Source organism: Somniosus microcephalus, chromosome 34 (genome assembly GCF_052327205.1).
Source record: "Somniosus microcephalus isolate GS21.2 chromosome 34, FLI_Smic_1.0, whole genome shotgun sequence".
Classification (NCBI taxonomy): domain Eukaryota; kingdom Metazoa; phylum Chordata; class Chondrichthyes; order Squaliformes; family Somniosidae; genus Somniosus; species Somniosus microcephalus.
This window is the reverse complement of record NC_141020.1, coordinates 9,904,748-9,927,332: the sequence shown is the minus strand read 5'-3', so window position 1 is coordinate 9,927,332 and position 22,585 is coordinate 9,904,748. Positions and strand designations below refer to the sequence as shown.

Genomic DNA, 22,585 nt, shown 5'->3' with positions numbered 1-22,585 from the left:
AGCAGTATGTAACTGAACCGACCAGGGGGCAAGCAACCTTAGATTTGGTCCTGTGTAATGAGACAGGATTAATTAAAAATGTCCTAGTAAAGGATCCCCTTGGAATGAGTGACCATAACATGGTTGAGTTCCATATTCAATTAGAGGGTGAGAAGGTTGGATCTCAAACAAGCGTGCTGAGCTTGAATAAAGGAGACTATGAAGGTATGAGAGCGGAATTAAGTAGAGTGGACTGGGAAAATAGATTAAAGGGTAAGACGGTACATGACCAGTGGTGTACATTTAAGGAGTTATTTTACAACTTCCAAAAAAAATATATTCCACTGAGGAAAAAAGGGTGTAAAAGAAAAGATAGCCATCCATGGCTAAGTAAAGTAATTAAGGATAGTATCCGACTAAAAACAAGGGCATATAAGGTAGCCAAATCTAGTGGGAGGATGGAAGATTGGGAAGTCTTTAAAAGACAGCAAAAAATAACAAAAAGATTGATTAAGAAAGGGAAGATAGATTATGAAAGTAAATTAGCAAAAAATATAAAAACAGACAGTAAAAGTTTCTATAGTTATATAAAAAGAAAAAGGGTGGCTAAAGTAAATGTTGGTCCCTTAGAGGATGAGACCGGGAAATTAATGGTGGGAAACATGGAGATGGCAAAAACACTGAACAATTATTTTGTATCAGTCTTTACAGTAGAGGACACTAAGAATATCCCAACACTGGACAAACAGGGGGCTCTAGGGGGGGAGGAACTAAATACAATTAAAATCACTAAGGAAGTGGTACTTGGTAAAATAATGGGACTCAAGGCGGATAAATCCCCTGGACCTGATGGCTTGCATCCTAGGGTCTTGAGGGAAGTAGCGGTAGGGATTGTGGATGCATTGGTAATAATTTTCTAAAACTCACTGGACTCAGCAAAGGTCCCGGCAGATTGGAAAACTGCTAATGTAACACCCTTATTTAAAAAGGGTAGTAGGCAGAAGGCTGGAAACTATAGACCTGTTAGCCTAACATCTGTGGTTGGTAAAATGTTAGAGTCCATTATTAAGGAGACAGTAACGGGACATTTGGATAAACATAATTTAATAGGACAAACTCAGCATGGTTTCATGAAGGGGAAGTCATGTTTAACAAATTTGCTTGAGTTTTTTGAGGAAGTAACATACAGGGTGGATAAAGGGGAACCAGTGGACATAGTGTATTTAGACTTCCAAAAGGCATTTGACAAGGTGCCACACAAAAGATTATTGCTCAAGATAAAAAATCACGGGATTGGGGGTAATATTCTGGCGTGGGTGGAGGATTGGCTCTCTAACAGAAAGCAGAGAGTTGGGATAAATGGTTCGTTCTCAGATTGGCAACCAGTAACTAGTGGTGTTCCGCAGGGGTCAGTGCTGGGTCCCCAACTCTTTACAATCTATATTAACGATTTGGAGGAGGGGACCGAGTGTAACATATCAAAGTTTGCAGATGATACAAAGATGGGACGGAAAGTAGTGAGTGAGGAGGACATAAAAAACCTGCAAAGGGACATAGACAGGCTAAGTAAGTGGGCAGAGATTTGGCAGATGGAATACAATACTGGAAAGTGTGAGGTTATGCACTTTGGCAGGAAAAATCATAGAGCAAGTTATTATCTTAATGGCAAGAAACTGGAAAGTACTGTAGTACAAAGGGATCTGGGGGTCCTGGTGCACGAAACTCAAAAAGTTAGTATGCAGGTGCAGCAAGTGATCAAGAAGGCCAATGGAATGTGGGCTTTTATTGCTAGGGGGTTGGAATATAAAAACAGGGAGGTATTGCTGCAGTTGTACAAGATATTGGTGAGACCGCACCTGGAATACTGCATACAGTTTTGGTGTACATACTTAAGAAAAGACATACTTGCTCTCGAGTCAGTACAAAGAAGGTTCACTCGGTTAATCCCGGGGATGAGGGGGTGGTCATATGAGGAGAGGTTGAGTAGATTGGGACTCTACTCATTGGAGTTCAGAAGAATGAGAGGCGATCTTATTGAAACATATAAGATTGTGAAGGGGCTTGATCGGGTGGATGCGGTGAGGATGTTCCCAATGATGGGTGAAACTAGAACTAGGGGGCATAATCTTAAAATAAGGGGCTGCTCATTCACAACTGAGATGAGGAGAAACTTCTTCACTCAGAGGGTGGTAGGTTTGTGGAATTTGCTGCCCCAGAAAGCTGTGGAAGCTACATCATTAAATAAATTTAAAACAGAAATAGATAGTTTCCTAGAAGTAAAGGGAATTAAGGGTTACGGGGTGTGGGCAGGAAATTGGACATGAGTCTAGGTTCGGAATGGTCATGGCCCTGTGGGTAGTGGAGCGGGCCCAGGGGCCATGTAGCCTTGTTCTGTTCCTACTGTGTTCTAATTCTGTTAGATTTCAGGAGATGGTTTTATTCCTGTTCCTGGCTGGGGTGGAGATCGCCTTTACAGAAGGTAAGTACTGTAGAAAATATAGGGACAGAGTGATCTCCTGGAAGAATTTCGATCGCCTAGATGGGTCGGAGAGGAATTTCCCAGATTTTTTTCTCCCAAATTGGCCATTGGGTCTTTATCTGGTTTTTCGCCTCTCCCGGGAGATCACATGGGTTAGGTTGGATGCAGAGTGATAGAAGATTTGAGGTTAGGATCAGATCAGCCATGATCTTATTGAATGGCAGAGCAGGCTCGAGGGGCCGATTGGCCTACTCCTGCTCCTACTTCTTATGTTCTTATGTTCTGGACTCCCCCGCCATCGGGAACATCCTTCCTGCATCTAGTCTGTCTAGTCCTGTTAGAATTTTATAAGTTTCAATGAGAAAATTACATTTTACTCTTGCTCTTACACTCACCTATTTTCCACCTTCAACTATTTCAACTATGGTGCAGTATTATTCAGGAGTAACCTTATTAGTGCAAGGTTATATGTCAAAGAAGGAAAGAACTTGCATTTATATAGCACCTTTCACAACCTCAGGATGTCCCAAAGCGCTTCACAGCCAATGAAGTACTTTTTGAAGTGTGGTCACTGTTGTAATGTGGGAAATGCGGCAGCCAATTTGCGCACAGCAAGCTCCCACAAACAGCAACATGATGATGACCAGATTATTTTTTTTTTTTTAGTGATGGTGGTTGAGGGATAAATATTGGCCCCAGGACACCAGGGAGAGCTCCCCCCTGCTCCTCTTTGCAATAGTGGCTGTGGGATCTTTTACATCCACCCGAGAGGGCAGACGGGGCCTCGGTTTAACGTCTCATCCGAAAGACGGCACCTCCGACAGTGCAGCACTCCCTCAGCACTGGCACTGGGAGTGTCAGCCTGGATTATTGTGCTCAAGGCTTTGGAGTGGGATTTGAACCCACGACCTTTTGACTCGGAGGTGAGCGTGCTGGCCACTGAGCCACGGGCCGACAGCTTCAGGGACACCAGGGGAGCAGAAAGAAACTTAATTACACATCAAACCTCCCAAAGCGCTTGACCTACGATGAAGTGCAGTCACTCTCAAATAGGCTGTGTCTAGTGCACAGCAGGATCCCACAAGCACCAATAGAAATACCAGTTGATCTGTTTTTGATGGTAGTTGAGAGAGTAATATTGTCCAGGAGTATTGGGAGGCACTTTTGACCTCTTTACTCTGTATCTAACCCGTGCTGTACCTGCCCTGGGAGTGTTTGATGGGGACAGTGTAGAGGGAGCTTTACTCTGTATCTAACCCTGTGCTGTACCTGCCCTGGGAGTGTTTGATGGGACAGTGTAGAGGGAGCTTTACTCTGTATCTAACCCGTGCTGTACCTGCCCTGGGAGTGTTTGATGGGGACAGTGTAGAGGGAGCTTTACTCTGTATCTAACCCGTGCTGTACGTGCCCTGGGAGTGTTTGATGGGACAGCGTAGAGGGAGCTTTACTCTGTATCTAACCCGTGCTGCACCTGCCCTGGGAGTGTTTGATGGGGACAGTGTAGAGGAAGCTTTACTCTGTATCTAACCCGTGCTGTACCTGCCCTGGGAGTGTTTGATGGGACAGTGTAGAGGAAGCTTTACTCTGTATCTAACCCGTGCTGTACCTGCCCTGGGAGTGTTTGATGGGACAGTGTAGAGGGAGCTTTACTCTGTATCTAACCCGTGCTGTACCTGCCCTGGGAGTGTTTGATGGGGACAGTGTAGAGGGAGCTTTACTCTGTATCTAACCCTGTGCTGTACCTGCCCTGGGAGTGTTTGATGGGACAGTGTAGAGGGAGCTTTACTCTGTATCTAACCCGTGCTGTACCTGCCCTGGGAGTGTTTGATGGGGACAGTGTAGAGGGAGCTTTACTCTGTATCTAACCCTGTGCTGTACCTGCCCTGGGAGTGTTTGATGGGACAGTGTAGAGGGAGCTTTACTCTGTATCTAACCCGTGCTGTACCTGCCCTGGGAGTGTTTGATGGGATAGTGTAGAGGGAGCTTTACTCTGTATCTAACCCGTGCTGTACCTGCCCTGGGAGTGTTTGATGGGACAGTGTAGAGGGAGCTTTACTCTGTATCTAACCCGTGCTGTACCTGCCCTGGGAGTGTTTGATGGGGACAGTGTAGAGGAAGCTTTACTCTGTATCTAACCCGTGCTGTACCTGCCCTGGGAGTGTTTGATGGGACAGTGTAGAGGAAGCTTTACTCTGTATCTAACCCGTGCTGTACCTGCCCTGGGAGTGTTTGATGGGACAGTGTAGAGGAAGCTTTACTCTGTATCTAACCCGTGCTGTACCTGCCCTGGGAGTGTTTGATGGGACAGTGTAGAGGGGGCTTTACTCTGTATCTAACCCGTGCTGTACCTGCCCTGGGAGTGTTTGATGGGACAGTGTAGAGGGAGCTTTACTCTGTATCTAACCCGTCTGTACCTGCCCTGGGAGTGTTTCACGCTGACGCTGTGTGCCTGAAGTAAGAAAAAGTGTTCCATTCCCGAACACGGACAACACTGGCCTTGAGTGCAATATTTTCAGGCAGTGAAACGGAGCGTGTGGGATCTCGCCCGTGTCCGTGAGGTAACGACACTGAATTCCTGTTTGCTTCTCGTCCGAATTGAGCAGCGACGGCCCCAGACCTCGGCCTGTTTAGTCAGGGAGATTCTTGAGTAGAACGATGCCAAGTGGAATAAAAGCCTCATTCTTTCCTTCTACTAGAGTCTCCTGTTGTGTCGATGCCAGGAGTGAGCTCATGTTCACTTTCATGTTGCATGGGTGGGTTTCGGGAATTGGGATACAATCTCGCATTCCTCGTGTCACCGAAACTCCACTGATTAAAGAATCTGTGGTCTGTCTTTGTGTGTCTCTGTGTCTCTCCCTTCCTCCCTTCCTCTCTGTCTCTCTCTGTCTCTCTGTGTGTGTCTCTGTCTCTCATCTGAACTGAGCAAAGAAAGGAGCAGCGAAGGGCCCAGACCCTGGCCCGTCTCTGTCTGTCTCTCTCTCTCTGTCTGTCTCTCACTCTCTCTCTCTCTCTGTCTGTGTCTCTCTCTCTGTCTGTCTGTGTCTCTCTCTCTCTCTCTCTCTCTGTCTGTGTGTCCCTTTCGCCCCCCCCCCCCCCCCCCCACCACCCGCACACATACGTACACGCGCTTGGTGCTGAATCTAGGACTGTTGTGTTAACAATTAACAGCACCATTCGATTTCAGTAGATGATCTATAGGTTGGAAGGAAGTTCATGATGGAATAAATGTACCTAGACTCTGGGTGAAGGAGGTGATGGGCCTTTTTTACTCCAGGATTTATGTACCCCAGGTGCCCTTGTGGTGTAACATGTCCTGAGTCCACGCAAGACATGAATCTGTCCAACACCGAGGAGACCCTAGCCAGTGATTTACAGAGGATGGAGGCCTACTTCCGCCGATGGTGACTTCAGCCAAACCCGCAAAAGACCGTCACCTCGACATTCCACCTCAACACCCATCAAGCAAACCAAGCTTTGAAAGTCTCCTTCTGCGGCGCAGAGGTAAACCATGCCAAAAAACCCTCCTATTTAGGCGTCACGCTCGATCGCATCCTGTCATACAGACAACATCTCCAGAACCGTGGGAAGAAACTAAAGAGTAGGGTCAACTTGATCCAGAAACTGGCTGGATCCACATGGGGAGCAGACGCTCAAACCCTCCGTACGGCAGCACTCGCCCTGGTGTACTCTACAGTGCAGTACTGCTCCCCGGCATAGCTATCGAGTCCGCATGTCAAATCCATTGATGTCCAGCTGAATGCTACTATGAGAATTATCACCGGTATGCTTTTTATCGACACTAACACCTTGGCTGCCCGTGCTGGCAAACATCGCACCACCTTCCTACTCCGCGAATATGCAGTCTCCAGAGAATACAACTGCTACACCAGCAAAGACACGATCCAGGCCGACTTGAACAACCGACCACCAACCCGTCTCAAATCTAGAAGGCCATTTTGGACAGTCGCCGAAGACCTTCAGCGATCTCCCCTCAGCCTTGATGACCGATGGCGAAATGCTTGGAAGAGCTGCGACATACGGAATGGATTCCTTATAGAGGACTGCACAGTACAACCTGAAGGATCAAACCTTCCTCGCAAACAGTGAACAACCATCAACCGCCTCAGAACCGGTCATGGTAGATGCTGCCACCTTCTCCATAGATGGAAGATTAAAGCATCCCCATCATGTGACTGTGGAGCTCCTGATCAGACCCTGGAGCACATCATTGAGCACTGCCCTCAGAGGAAATTCACAGGCAGCTTATGAGATATCCACGCTGTTACACCGGAAGCTTTGGCCTGGATATCTGACTTAGATATCGACATCTGATTTTCTTTGCTACTGCCATACGACAGAAGAGGAGGTAGTTATATATTCTGACCTGGGATACCCTAGAGAGCTGCCTCAGCACTGCCCCTCTGACCTGGGATACCCTAGAGAGCTGCCTCAGCACTGCCCCTCTGACCTGGGATACCCTAGAGAGCTGCCTCTGACCTGGGATACCCTACAGAGCTGCCTCTGCACTGCCTTGATGACTTAACATTTTTTCTTTTTTTTTTTTAAGGTGCTGCAACTTTCGAGGACTTCCAGATTCGCCCCCACGCTCTCAATGTGCACTCGTACCGTGCTCCCGCGTTCTGCGATCACTGTGGCGAGATGCTGTTTGGGCTGGTGAGACAGGGGCTGAAGTGCGATGGTAAGGAAATGCCGAGCTTGCATATTTTCTCTTGTCAACTCTACCGAACTGTCGACCGTGCTGGTTCCTCGGGTGACAGACGCTCCCAGGTACCTCCCCCAAGTGGCGGCGGCTCTTCACGTGTGGGCCGCAACGGGGAGCTCGGCCGGCTGTGCTACCATGGGGGGCATAACCACTGCGCCAGATTATATCCTCGCCTGACGTCAACTCACGCACACTTTTCAACCGGAGTCACCAAGTGTGCAGTTATTTTCCTCTGTGCTTTCCCTTGTGGGGATGTTCTTGTATCTTGGTGATCTCCTTATTGCCCCCCCTTGGGTTTCTCCATACCTGTCTGATCGAACTCTGCCAGCATTGCGCTGCAAGTGGCCATGGGTGATTACACTTTGGCGAGCTTCTTGTCTCACTCTCTCTCTCTCTCTCTCTCTCTCTCAAGAGCAAGCAATTAGGAAGGCAAATGGTACGTTAGCCTTTATTGCAAGGGGGGGTTAGAGTATAAGAGTAAGGAAGCCTTGCTGCAATTGTACAGGGCTTTGGTGAGACCACACCTGGAGTATTGTGCACAGTTTTGGTCTCCTTATCCAAGAAAGGATAGACTTGCCCAGAGAGGGTACAACAAAGGTTCACCAGATTGATTTCTGGGATGAGAGGGTTGCCCTATGAGGAGAGATTGAGTAAAATGGGCCGATACTCTCTGGAGTTTAGAAGAATGAGAGGCAATCTCATTGAAATATACAAGATTCTGAGGGGGATTGACAGGGTAGATGCTGAGAGGTTGTTTCCCCCTGGCTGGAGAGTCTAGAACCAGGGGGCATAGTCTCAGGATAAGAGGTCGGCCATTTAAGACTGAGATGAGGAGGAATTTCTTCACTCAGAGGGCGGTGAATCTTTGGAATTCTCTACCCCAGAGGGCTGTGGAGGCTCAGTCGTTGAGTATATTCAAGACAGAGATCGATAGATTCTTGAATATTAACTCTAGGAGAATCAAGGGATATGGAGATCGGGCAGGAAAGTGGAGTTGAGGTAGAAGATCAGCCATGATCTTATTGAATGGCGGAGCAGGCTTGAGGGGCCGAATGGCCGACTCCTGCTCCTAATTCTTAAGTTCTTGTGTTCTCTGTCTCCCTCCTTTTCTCTCGCTGTCTCTTCCCCTCTCCTTAAAGACGGATCAGAAGTCGCCGCTTGAGCCCCAAGAGCTCAAATAACGCCCCCCCCCCCCCCCCCCGCCATGCAGGCCAATCTCCTTTTTACATATCAACAATCCCTATATCCCTACATATCAGCCCCTTTAATAAACTCTCACCTGGAGATTGCTGTTTGTGGTGAGATCTCGGCGCCACCTGCTGGCTGAGTATTGTACGACAGATTAATCCACCGAACCGATTCCATAAATAAATCGGCTTGTTTTCATCCTGAGGCAAATGGCCTAAGTATTTCAGGAACCGGCTCAGCAAGTTCTTTCCGACTCAATCCCGCCATCAATGTTCCCTCTAATTTTTTTTTTGGGCGCACTGACTGGTTCGCGTGCGTGGTTTCTTGCATTGAAAAGCTGGTGAGCGGCCTGCGCGGGACCTCCAGACTGCTGCACAACCATGCAGCTTCACACGAACATTGTCGGCCGTACCCCAACACGCCACCCCCCCCCCTTCGCCGTACCCCAACACCCCCCCCTTGCCGTACTTCTCCACCCTCCTCCTCACCGTACCCCAACGCCCCCCCTTCGCCGTACTTCTCCACCCTCCTCGCTGTACCCCAATGCCCCCCCTCCTCGCCGTACCCCAACGCCCCCCTCCTCGCCGTACCCCAACACCCCCCCTCCTCGCCGTACCCCAACACCCCCCCCTCCTCGCCGTACCTCAACACCCTCCTCTCCTCGCCGTATCTCTCCACCCCCCCTCCTCGCCATACCCCAACACCCCCCCTCCTCGCCGTACCCCAACACCCCCTCCTCACCGTACCTCACCCCCCTCCTCGCTGTACCCCAACACCCCCCCTCCTCACCATACTCCAACACCCCCCTCCTCGCCGTACCTCACCCCCCTCCTCCTCACCGTACCCCAACACCCACCTTCTACATTGCGATTCTATCACATCTCCGAAAGGTTCCAAAGTCTTCATGTCCAGCTCTTTCATGTTATGTGTGACCTCTGCTAGCGACCCCAGGTTCCTGAAGCTTAGGCTCTGTGCTGCCGGCTGTAGAACAAATGCCTGACTGGGCGGCGGAAGCAGGTTTAAAAGTAAGTTTCAAAAGGGAATCGGATAAATACTTGAAAAGGAAAAAATTGCAGGGCTACGGGGAAAGAGCAGGGGGAGAGTGGGGCTAATTGGAGAGCTCTTTCAAAGAGCCGGCACAAGGCACGATGGGCCAAATGGCGGCCTCCTGTGCTGTAATATTCCATGCAAAGCTGGGCTTTGAAGACAGAGAAAGGGAGAGGAGGAGGAGGAGGGAATTCAAGAGAGTAGGGCCAAGGCAGCCATAATATTCACCCAACAACCGTAGTGCGATGGGAGTTGGGAGGGTGTGGAAATGGACAAAAAGCCCAGAGGAGGTTGCAGTTAGTGGTCTGAGGTGAGGCAGGAGTTGTATCGAATTGTTTCCGATTCACGTGCTGATTTCCCCCCCCCCCCCCCACATTGGTATATTGTACATCACTGAAGGCTTCAGTGCCGATGTAGCAGTGTTGGGCGGTGGGGGTTTGCTGGCGCAATTGGGACTTGGCTTAGAAACCATCTGTAATGCGCCTTTCATTTTATTTTGGCAACCAGGCTGTGGATTGAACTATCACAAGAGATGCGCGTTCAGTATCCCCAATAACTGCAGCGGCACCAGGAAGAGAAGATTGTCCAACACCTCGCTCACCGGCTCCATCTCCTCGCGGTTGTCGGTTACGGAAATCATGCCGTCTTCGCCGAGTGAAATTCAAGTGGTAAATGCCCGGGATTATTAATTATGAATTATGAAGGATGTCTTGCTGCAGTTGTACAGGGCCTTGGTGAGACCACATCTTGAGTATTGTGTGCAGGTTTGGTCGCCTTATCTGAGGAAGGATGTTCTTGCCATGGAGGGAGTGCAGCGAAGATTCACCAGACTGATACCTGGGATGGCAGGAATGACGTATGAGGAGAGATTGGGTCGATTGGGCTTATACTCGCTGGAGTTTAGAAGAATGAGAGGGGATCTCATTGAAACTTATAAAATTCTAACAGGACTAGACAGACTAGATGCAGGAAGGATGTTCCCGATGGCGGGGGAGTCCAGAACCAGGGGTCACAGTCTAAGGATAAGGGGTAAGCCATTTAGGACAGAGATGAGGAGGAATTTCTTCACCCAGAGCGTGGTGAACCTGTGGAATTCTCTACCACAGAAGGCAGTTGAGGCCAATTCATTAAATATATTCAAGAAGGAGTTGGATATATTTCTTAAGGCTAAAGGGATCAAGGGGTATGGGGAGAAAGCAGGGACAGGGTACTGAATTTGGATGATCAGCCATGATCTCATTAAATGGCGGAGCAGGCTCGAGGGGCCGAATGGCCTACTCCTGCTCCTATCTTCTATGTTTCTATGTTCTATTGACTCTGTTTCTGTTCAGTGTGTGTCCCGCTCTCTGGTGATCAACTGTAGAGTCACGATTTTAAACTCCAAATTTTCAAGTAGGGCACCCAGAGGATACTCCAGGGGACCCGACGGCAGTGCACGAGCACTCTTGGTACATAGTTTCCTTTACTGTGCGTTAATAAGTGTTTTCCGCAATGACCGAAGTTTTCCTTTTGGGTAGCCTGGGGAACAGGGAGGGGGGAGTGCAAGATTGATACTGTTGGGTGAGGGGGATGGGTGGCAAGAGACAGGCAGACAGAACCCCTATTAAAGGAGGAGAGGGAGAGAGATGGACAGACAACTCCTATTAAAGGAGGAAAGACGGGAAAGACAAAATGCCTCTTCAAGGAGGAGAGGGAGAGAGATGCATTTGGGGACAGGTAGAGGGACAGAAAGACCACCTGTGTTGTGGGAATGTGAAAGATCCTGCTGTGGTGAGAGAGGGAGCGAGACTGACCCTGTTGAGAGGGGGAGGGAGAGAGAAACCTTTTGCATTGTGGAGGGAAGCGTTTGCTCTGTTGAGCAGGAGGGGATGGTTCCTATTGGGGCTTCGCAGGCCCCCAATGTAAAATGACATCTTCTCTGAGTCACTGGGCAATAAACCCCAACCTCCACTAAGACCATAAGAAACAGGAGCAGGAGTCGGCCATTCGGCCCCTCGAGCCTGCCCCGCCATTCAATGAGATCATGGCTGATCATCGACCTCAACTCCACTTTCCCGCCCGATCCCCATATCCCTCGATTCCCCTAGAGTCCAAAAATCTATCGATCTCAGTCTTGAATATACTCAACGACTGAGCCTCCACAGCCCTCTGGGGCAGAGAATTCCAAAGATTCACCGCCCTCTGAGTGAAGAAATTCCTCCTCATCTCAGTCCTAAATGGCCGACCCCTTATCCTGAGACTCTGCCCCCTAGTTCCAGACTCTCCAGCCAGGGGGAAACAGCCTCTCAGTATCTACCCTGTCAATCCCCCTCAGAATCTTGTATGTTTCAATGAGATCACCTCTCATTCTTCTAAACTCCAGAGAGTATCGGCCGAGTCTACTCAGTCTCTCCTCATAGGACAATCCCCCCATCCCAGGTATCAATCTAGTGAACTCTTAATGCAAGCCTGTGGACTCAGGATAGAGAGACACCTGATGAATAATCTTTATTGATAAACACACTACAACCCATTACATGCAGAGCTCATGAGATCGGCGTGAAAATTACTCCCGAACAAAGAACTCATCGGTGGGTTCGCAAACTACGTCCTTTGACCGCAATTCACATTGCAGCTAATCACTTCTCTCCGCAACATCTCCCGCAGCCAATTACTTTGAAGACTGATTTGCTATGTCGGCAAACACCGTAGCCATTTTACACACGGCAAGATCCCACGAGGAGAGTGCCCAGTTAATCTGTTGCCTCCCCTGATTTAAGGCACGGACCCCTACAGTGCTGCAGTTTCTGGCTGCCCTCTCGAACTTTGCCTGTTGATATGTGAGCCTAGACAGTGAGGGTTGGCAAGCTATTCAACTATGGCATTCATTTAGCACCTTATCCCATCCTCTAGACATCCCAAAGCGCTTCGCAACAAATGAATTATGTTTGAGTGTTAACGCAGGGAAAAGTGGCAGACAGTTTGCGCACAGCAAGGCCCCACAAACAACTGAGGCAAAGGACCAGTTAATGGTGGTGTTGGTTAAGGGAGGAATGCTGACCAGGAGAACTTCCTTGGCCATTGCTGTGGAGTATTTTAAACGAACACTCGACGCAAGGTTTTCAGATCGATAATCAAGTTGTCTTTATTACACCGGTGGGGAGACAGTCTGCTTTGTCTTTAGCCAGACTTCTCCAAATTGTTACAGCACACACTACATTTTTATACATTAAAATAAGCATGGTGGCCTCGTGCACAATTCATTCCTGCAACCTGATTGGATCTTGGCCCGCATGCACCTTCCCGGGTTGGGTTGGATCTTGGCCCGCATGCACCTTCCCGGGTTGGGTTGGATCTTGGCCCGCATGCACCTTCCTGGATTGGTTACGAACCTTAATGTAAACATCTGTAAACTGCCTCCTCAATCAATCACTGAAACTGCTGAATGCTAATTAAAAGATACCTTGAGATGTGACCGAGGTAATAAAACTGTTAAAGGCAGTTGAAATGCTGGACATCCCATCTCCATTTAATTGTTCTGTTTCTCTTCAAAGGTCAGCTATCTTGACCGCATCTTTATAGATGTGGCCTTTCATGTTAGAGTCATAGGCCTAGAAATTCAGTTGTTTGCGCCAGCCGCTAGCGCCTTAGGAGGAGGAGATGTGGGGCGCTAGGCGGCTAGCGGCCAGGCGCAGCGCGATCTGCGCCTCTCCCCAACTTCAGTAAAGATTTAGCGGCAGCGCAAAGCCTTTGCGCGCGCTCAGCTGCGCGCGCAGATCCTGACGTCATTTCATCGTGCAACGCCCTTTGTGCGCCCCGAACCGGAAATTCAATGGCGCCGCCCTTCTTTGCGCCTGGCGCCCCCAGCGACTGGTAGAGGGGAACGGTTCCCAGTCGCTGCGGGGGGCGCTATTTAAAGGGGACTCCTCCTGCAGTATAAGTGGCAGCCATTTTGTGCCAATCCCTCTGTGTGAGAGACGGATATTTGGAGAGAGACAAAGGCAGAGAGCTTTCTGCTTTGACTCAGCACTTGCACAGGTACTTGTGGCTTCAGGCCAGAGCTTTGCACTTGGATTTCACTTTCAGTGCCATAGCCTTGAGTCGCCACATATAATGGGGGCTGCAATGGGTGGAAACGTTGGCTTTCTGTATTGCATTCAAAGGGATCAGAGACGCCGTGAGAGAGTGCCAGTCATGGCCAGACGGAGATTGGCCAACAGGCGTCGGCACGGGAGGCCTTACCCACCCAGGGTATACCGCCAGCAGTTCTCATATCTCAACATGTCTAAGGAGCAGTGTGTTCGGAGGATGCGATTCAGAAGGGAGGTGGTCACTGAGATCTGCCACCTGCTTCGCAGAGATCTGCAGCCACAGCTGAGGAGCAGGGCGTCTCTGTCAGTGGCAGTGAAGGTGACGGTGGCTCTCAACTTCGATGCCACTGGCTCCTTCCAATCCGCTACTGGGGACATTGCCAACATCTCCCAGTTCGCGGTACATTGCTGCATCCACCAGGTGAACAATGCCCTTTTCAGAAGGAGACGTCAGTACATCTCCTTCCCCATGACCCTGGACAAGCAGCAAGAGCGTGCAATCGGCTTTGGAAGAATAGCGGGCTTCCCCATGGTTGAGGGCGTAGAACTGATGAACCAGCAATGGTCAGGCCTTGCTTCAGGGCTGCAGTGTGCAGGGCATGGCAGCCAAACAAGTCGACCCTTCCCCTTTAAGAGCTGACCGGCGCCAGCGTGTCTGCCTTCATTGAGCAACTCGCCGCACCTGCGCTGCGCCCGTCCTCGCTGTTAGCGCCCCGGATCGCCAGCTTAGCGCCTAATGATAGTCGTGCATTGCCTGCTTTAGCGCAGCAGCAACCTCTTGGGGCGATGCCACTGAATATCGGTGAAGGTGGCGCGAAGTTGCGCCGGGCGCAAACTTTAGCGGCCGCCCGGCTGTAGCGCCCCAAACGTGGCTATACTGAATTTCTAGGCCATAGTCATACAGCACAGAAAGAGGCCCTTCGGCCCATCGTGTCCACGCCGGCCAGCAAGCCCTGTCTATTCTAATCCAATTGTCCAGCACTTGGTCCGTAGCCTTGTATGCTATGGCGTTTCAAGTGCTCATCTAAATGCTTCTTGAATGTTGAGGGTTCCTGCCTCTACCACCCTTTCAGGCAGTGAGTTCCAGATTCCAACCACCCTCTGGGTGAAAAAGTTTTTCCTCAAATCCCCTCTAAACCTCCTGCCCCTTACCTTGAAACTATGCCCCCTGGTTATTGACCCCTCTACTAAAGGGGAAAAGTTCCTTTCTATCTACCCTATCTATGCCCCTCATAATTTTGTACACCTCAATCAGGTCCCCCCTCAGCCTTCTCTGCTCTAAGGAAAACAACCCCAGCCTGTCCAGTCTCTCTTCATAGCTGAAGCGCTCCAGCCCAGGTAACATCCTGGTGAATCTCCTCTGCACCCTCTCCAATGCAATCACATCCCTCCTATAGTGTGGCGACCAGAACTGCACACAGTATTCCAGCTGTGGCCTAACTAGCGTTTTGTACAGCTCCATCATAACCTCCCTGCTCTTATATTCTAGGCCTCGGTTAGCACCTGACTTTCTTGCACTATTCAGTGAAACTGCCAGCGATGTCATTTTAACTCTTTCCCCACTGCAGCCATCCTTTTGAAGACCACGATTGGATCTTTAATGTCTTTAACTGGGTCAGAACGATTCGATGGAAATTAAACCTTTTTTCCTCTTCCCAACTTTTCTCCCCTTCCCCTCTCCGCCTTCCTGGTTGTCTCCAAGTACAGAAGAACTTGGCAGAGACTTTGTCTCTGAAGGAGAAACGTCTGAATCCGGGCACCTACTTCGGGCGGCCGATTGAGCTGGACAAAATCCTGATGTCGAAGGTCAAGGTCCCCCACACGTTCGCTGTGCACTCGTACACCCGGCCCACCGTCTGCCAGTACTGCAAGAAGCTGCTGAAGGGGCTGTTCCGACAGGGCCTTCAGTGCAAAGGTCAGTGTGTGATTGGCGGCTGCGAGTCTCATTAATCGGTCCGAAAATCAGTTTGAGGTTGGGTTTGACTGTGGAAAACCACTTTTATCGTTCACTATCGTTACACTATAGTTATCACTGTTGTATCACTATACGAGGTCGCCTCTTGTCGCGCTGTTATACCTGGGCTGACCACCTCCGACTCCGCCCATGGCTCCACCTACCTGCCCAGGTATAAAGGTAGTCGACTGGCTGGTATTCCTCCTTGTTGGACCCGATCACCCACGAGGGTGGGCTCTGTTATTTAGTCAATAAAAACCTTTAGTTACGTTCCTAACTCGTCGCTTTTTATTGGACGAATTGATAGGTATATCAATTTTATTGACTAAATTTTAAAGATGTCTACTACTGGCCAGCCAGAAGCCCTCCCAGAAGCACAGCCACAGCAGCTTTCAGACACCGGGCTACACCAGCCACACCAGCCGGCTTGGCTGCAAGCCCTCAAACCACCGTACCTGGATCTAAACCCACAGGCAGCAAACTCAGCCCTCAACTTCAAACACTGGCTGGACTGCTTCGAATCCTACCTGGAAGAATCCGGCGTCCCTCAGAGATCCAAACTAAGAGTTCTGAACGCCCAAGCGAGCCCGAGAGTATACGCACTCATCCAGGACACGACTACATACGAGGCCGCTATCAACCTACTGAAACAGCAGTACCGGAGCCCGGTAAATTACATGTACACCAGGCACCTCCTAAGATCCCGCCCGCAACAACCAGGAGAGTCTGTAGCTGAATTTTTACGGGCGCTAAGAGCACTCGGCAGGAACTGTGACTTTAAAGCGGTGACGGCTGTTGAAAATACGGAAGATAATATCCGCGATGCCTTTGTGAAAGGCCTACGGTCCGACTACTCACGGCAAAGACTGCTTGAAGCTAAAGACCTCGACCTGGACAAAGCTGAAGCCCTCGCTCTCTCCCTAGAGGTGGCCCATCAGGACCAGGAGGCGTTTTCCAGGTACTGCTCGCGACCCTGGGACTCGGGCCCGACCCCTACCGCAATACCCTTCGCAGCGCTGCCCCCGGGACCTACCTCAGCGTCGGCGTCCCGGACCCGACCGGGACCGCCACCCCCGGTACCGGCTCCGACATCGGGCACCCGCGATCGGGCCGCCGGCTGCTTCTTTTGCGGCCAGGAGAAGCACCCGAGGGTTGCGCTGCCCAGCCAGGAACTCTACCTGCTCAACCTGCAGGAAGAAAGGCCACTTCTCTAAGGCCTGCAGGAGCGGATCTTCAGAGGCCAGCAGTGCCTCATGCGAACTGTGGGGGCGGCCATCTTCTTTCAAGGCAACTGAGGCCAGCATCCCCACACGTGAGTCATGGGGGCAGCCATCTTTGATCAAGGCAACCGACCCCAATAGTGCCTCATGTGAGTTATGGGGGCAGCCATCTTCTCCGCCATTTTGTCCTACCTCGTGGGAGACGCCATTTTACCCACCACGCCCGACTGCCACCGGGCCCCCGGACCCGACGACCGCCTCGCCCGCAGACGACAACGACTCGCTTACCTACACACTAGCCTCCGTCACTCTGGATCAAGCCCGCCCACACCACCTGTCCAAGTCGATGATGGACATCAAAGTAAACGGCCACGCCACGACCTGCCTGTTCGACAGCGGAAGCACGGAGAGCTTCATCCACCCAGACACGGTGAGCCACTACTCCCTCCCTGTCCTGCCAACGCGCAACCGAATCTCGATGGCATCGAGGTCCCACGCCACGGACATTAGCGGCTACTGTGTTGTGACCTTGTCGGTTAAGGGTACGGAGTATAAAAATTTTAAACTCCTCGTCCTCCCCCAGCTCTGCGCTGCCGTCCTACTAGGGCTGGACTTCCAATCCCACCTCCAAAGTGTAACCCTAGCATACGGTGGACCCCTCCCCCCACTCACAGTCGACAACCAGCGAATGTTAAACCGCCCACCGCGTAACACCTGCAGCCTATCCACCCTCAAGGTGCCGCCACCTTCCCTGTTCGCTAACCTCACCCCCGACTGCAAACCCGTCGCTACCAAGAGCAGGCGGTACAGCGCTGGGGACAGAGCCTTCATTAGCTCTGAGGTGCGGCGCCTCCTGAAAGAGGGCATTATCGAGGGGAGCAACAGCCCCTGGCGTGCCCAGGTCGTGGTCGTTAAGACCGGCGATAAAAATCGCCTGGTCATCGACTACAGCCAGACCATAAACAGATACACCCAGCTGGACGCATACCCCCTTCCCCGCATATCTGACATGGTCAATCAGATTGCACAATACCGCGTATTCTCGACCATCGACCTTAAGTCGGCCTACCACCAACTCCCTATCCACCCCGAGGACCGCCAGTACACCGCCTTCGAGGCGAATGGGCGCCTATACCACTTCTTTAGGGTCCCCTTCGGTGTCACCAACGGGGTCTCGGTCTTCCAAAGGGAGATGGACCGGATGGTTGACCAGAATGGACTGCAGGCCACATTCCCCTATCTAGATAACGTCACCATCTGCGGCCGCGACCGGCAGGACCATGACGTGAATCTGGAGAAATTCCTCCGTACGGCCCAACGGCTGAACCTCGCCTACAATAAGGAGAAATGTGTGTTTAACACCTCGCGCCTTGCCATCCTTGGCTGTGTAGTAGAGAACGGACTCATCGGCCCCGACCCTGAAAGAATGCGCCCCCTCATGGAGCTACCCCTCCCCCACTGCCCTAAGGCACTTAAGAGAACCCTGGGGCTCTTCGCCTACTATGCCCAATGGGTGCCCAATTATGCGGACAAAGCCAGACCCCTCATGAAGTCCACATCCTTCCCCCTCACGGAGGAAGCGTGCGCGGCCTTCTCCCTCATCAAGGGAGACATAGCCAAGGCCACAATGCACGCAGTGGATGAGTCCATCCCCTTCCAAGTGGAGAGCGATGCATCCGACTTCGCCCTAGCCGCTACCCTTAACCAGGAGGGGAGGCCGGTGGCCTTCTTCTCAAGGACCCTACAGGGCCCCGAGATCCGACACTCGTCGGTCGAGAAGGAAGCCCAGGCAATTGTGGAGGCGGTACGGCACTGGAGGCATTACCTGGCAGGCAAACGATTTACCCTCCTCACCGACCAACGTTCGGTTGCTTTCATGTTTAATAACAAGCTGAGGGGCAAAATCAAGAATGACAAGATCTTGAGGTGGAGAATCGAGCTATCCACCTACGATTATGATATCTTGTACCGGCCAGGTAAGCTGAACGAACCCCCTGATGCTCTTTCATGAATTACATGCGCCAGCGCGCATATTGATAGACTTCAGACCCTCCACAACGACCTCTGCCACCCCGGGGTCACCAGACTTTACCATTTCATTAAGGCCCGCAACCTGACCTACTCCATCGAGGAGGTCAGGACCATGACCAGGAACTGCCAGACCTGCGCCGAGTGCAAACCGCACTTCTATAGGCCGGACAGAGCAAGCCTGATCAAGGCCACCCGCCCCTTCGAGCGCCTGAGCATCGACTTTAAGGGGCCTCTACCGTCATCTGACCGCAATGTGTACTTCCTCAACATCGTTGATGAGTACTCCCGTTTCCCTTTTGCCTTCCCCTGCCCAGACATGACCAGTACCACGGTCATCAAGTGCCTGAACGACCTCTTCGCCTTGTTCGGGTTCCCGAACTATATACATAGTGACCGGGGCTCCTCCTTCATGAGCGAGGAACTCCGTCAGTTCCTACTAGCGAGAGGTATTGCAGCAAGTAGGACCACCAGCTACAACCCCCGAGGGAACGGCCAGGTGGAAAGAGAGAACGCGACGGTATGGAAGGCCGTCCTCTTAGCCTTAAAGTCTAAGGGCCTCCCAACCTCCCGCTGGCAGGAAGTCCTCCCGACAGCGCTGCACTCCATCCGGTCACTACTTTGCACTGCCGTTAACGCCACCCCCCATGAACGAATGTTTGTTTTCCCCAGGAAGTCGACTACGGGAACCACTCTACCAACCTGGCTGACCTCTCCGGGGCCGGTCTTGCTGCGAAAGCACGTGAGGGCCCATAAAACGGACCCCCTGGTCGAGAGGGTGAACCTCCTGCACGCCAACCCCCAGTACGCCTACGTGGCTTACCCAGACGGGCGGGAGGACACTGTCTCCTTACGAGACCTCGCACCCTCGGGCACTCCGGAGACACCACCTTTACCCCCCCCCCCCCCACCACCCCCCCAATTCCAGCCCAGGTAGACGGCATGCCGGAACCCCACGAGCCTTCGCCGACCACGCAGACACCAGCATTAACACCGGATAATGCAGCACTGCCGCTGCGACGATCGGAGAGGCTTACGAGGCCTCCGGACAGACTGACATACCAGAACTGGTAGTACACTTCACCCCGCCGGACTCAAATCTAAACAAGGGGTGAATGTGGTAAACCACTTTTATCGTTCACTATCGTTACACTATAGTTATCACTGTTGTATTGTTATCACTGTTCTCACTGTTGTATCACTATACGAGGTCGCCTCTTGTCGCGCTGTTATACCTGGGCTGACCACCTCCGACTCCGCCCATGGCTCCACCTACCTGCCCAGGTATAAAGGTAGTCGACTGGCTGGTATTCCTCCTTGTTGGACCCGATCACCCACGAGGGTGGGCTCTGTTATTTAGTCAATAAAAACCTTTAGTTACGTTCCTAACTCGTCGCTTTTTATTGGACGAATTGATAGGTATATCATTGACCACTTCTCACGAGAGTGTGAGAGTGTGAGGAAAGATGGGGGTGGGGGGGAAATCTCTATGATCAGGACAAAACACCAGTGCTTTGACATTAGGAGCAGGAGTCGGCCATACGGCCCCTCGAGCCTGCTCCGCCATTCAATAAGATCATGGCTGATCCTCGACCTCAACTCCACCTTCCCGCCCGATCCCCATATCCCTCGATTCCCCTAGAGTCCAAGAATCTATCGATCTCGGCCTTGAATATACTCAATGACTGAGCCTCCACAGCCCTCTGGGGTAGAGAATTCCAAAGATTCACCGCCCTCTGGGTGAAGAAATTCCTCCTCATCTCAGTCTTAAATGGCCGTCCCCTTATCCTGTGACTCTGCCCCCTAGTTCTAGACACTCAAGCCAGGGGGCAACAACCTCTCGGCATCTACCCTGTCAATCCTCCTTCAGAATCTTAAATTGTGGCGGAGCCACTAAAGGACTCAGATCGTTTGTATATAATTCCCTTTAACAACATGTTAGCTACAGCCTGAGTCTGTATCTTTATTTATACTGTTTACTTGTACAGAGTGTGATTACTTTAACAGCGCGGGTAAACACGATGACGTCACGCCGTACATCACGTGATCCCCCACTGGCGGGAAGAACGTGATGACGTCATGACGTCAACCACGGGACCAGACAACAGTCCTCGTGGAGCCTCCGAACTGAATAGACCTACACTCGATGTTCTCCTGCAGTTACTTGTTTAAACCTGTTAGTTTCCATTAAACTTTGTTTTGTTTGAGCGCCTGAGTGGACCTTAGTCTTTGGATAGGAACTAGACATTCCTACAATATGATTAATACACAGACCATTCAACAGTTGTCGGGCTTTGATGAAGAGCTTGTGTTTCTGTAATGAAATTAAATATCTTCTTCCCTTATCTGCCTCTTGCTCAGTGAACTGTGATTATAACGTTTTGTGTGTTTTCCCAGACTGCAAGTTCAACTGCCACAGACGATGCGTTGAGAAAGTGCCCAACGACTGCTTGGGGGAGTCGGTCACCAATGGAGGTGAGGAGTGACCCCTCGTGCATCTTTTTTATTCGTTTATGGGATGTGGGCGTCGCTGGCAAGGCCAGCATTTATTACCCATCCCTAATTGCCCTCGAAGGTGGTGGTGAGCCGCCACCTTGAACCGCTGCAGTCCGTGTGGTGAAGGTGCTCCCACAGCGCTGTTAGGGAGGGAGTTCCAGGATTTTGACCCAGCGACGATGAAGGAACGGCCGATATATTTCCAAGTCAGGATGGTGTGTGACTTGGAGGGGAACTTGGAGGTGGTGGTGTTCCCATGCGCCTGCTGCCCTTGTCCTTCCAGCATCAGTTAACTCTCATAGCAGGGGGCTCCTCTGCCAGTGAAGCCCCCTCTTTGTTCTCTCTTGGAGGAAGAATGAAAGGATTGTATAGAAGAGTGGGGTCAGAAAAAGAATGAATATATTCAGCGTCTTTCACGACCTCCGGACGTCCCAAAGCACTTCAAACCCAATGAAGTACTTTTTGAAGTGTACCCACTGTTGTCATGTGGGCAAATGCAGCAGCCAATTTGTGCACATCAAGCTCCCACAAACAGCAATGAGGTAAATGACCAGTTAATTTTCTTCTTGCCGATGTTGACTGGGGGAACTTGCTCCTCTTCTTGTGTCAGCCTGACGGGGCCTCGGTTTAACATCTCATCCGAAAGACGGCACCTCCGACAGTGCAGCACTCCCTCAGTACTGGCACTGGGAGTGCCGGCCGAGATTTGTGTGCTCCAGTCTCTGGAGTGGGGCTTGAACCCACCACCTGCTGACTGAACTGAGTCAAGCTGATGCTATGGATGGGAAGATGATGAGAATAGGCCATTGGACCCATGGAGGCTCAGCCATCTCCTACATTAATGCTCCCGTCATGGCATCTAATTGTACTTTGTGTCAGCTGTGGCTCAGTGGGCAGAACACTCTCTTGCCTCGGAGTCAGAAGGTCGTGGGTTCAACCCCACTCCAGAGACTTGAGCGCATAAATCCAGGCTGACACTCCCAGTGCAGTGCCGAGGGAGTGCCGCACTGTCAGAGGTGCCGTCTTTCAGATGAGACGTTAAACCGAGGCCCCCATCTGCCCTCTCAGGTGGACGGATACGATCCCACGGCCACTATTTCGAAGAAGAGCAGGGGAGTTCTCCCCGGTGTCCTGGGGCCAATATTTACCCCTCAATCAACATCACTAAAACAGATGATCTGGTCATTATCACATTGCTGTTTGTGGGAGCTTGCTGTGCGCAAATTGGCTGCTGCGCTTCCCACATTACGACAGTGACTCCACTTCAAAAAGTACTTCATTAGCTGTAAAGCACACCGAGACGTCCGTTGGTCGTGAAAGGCGCTATAGAAATGCAAGTCTTTTATTTTGAATGATAAGAGTTGGAATAAACGGGTCTTTTTCCGAGTGGCAGGCAGTGAC

At 51.1% G+C, this 22,585-nt stretch overlaps 1 protein-coding gene across 2 annotated transcripts in view; it reads left to right on the top strand.

Annotated features, from left to right (window-relative positions):
* Positions 1-22,585, top strand: part of prkd2 (protein kinase D2) — a 99,353-nt gene that overhangs the window by 44,440 nt on the left and 32,328 nt on the right. For both annotated transcript variants that reach the window (XM_085973368.1, XM_085973369.1), the window contains 4 exons: positions 7,026-7,157; positions 9,924-10,084; positions 15,194-15,401; positions 21,086-21,163. In XM_085973368.1, the coding sequence (XP_085829494.1) occupies positions 7,026-7,157; positions 9,924-10,084; positions 15,194-15,401; positions 21,086-21,163 (579 nt within the window). The remainder of the gene's footprint in view (positions 1-7,025; positions 7,158-9,923; positions 10,085-15,193; positions 15,402-21,085; positions 21,164-22,585) is intronic.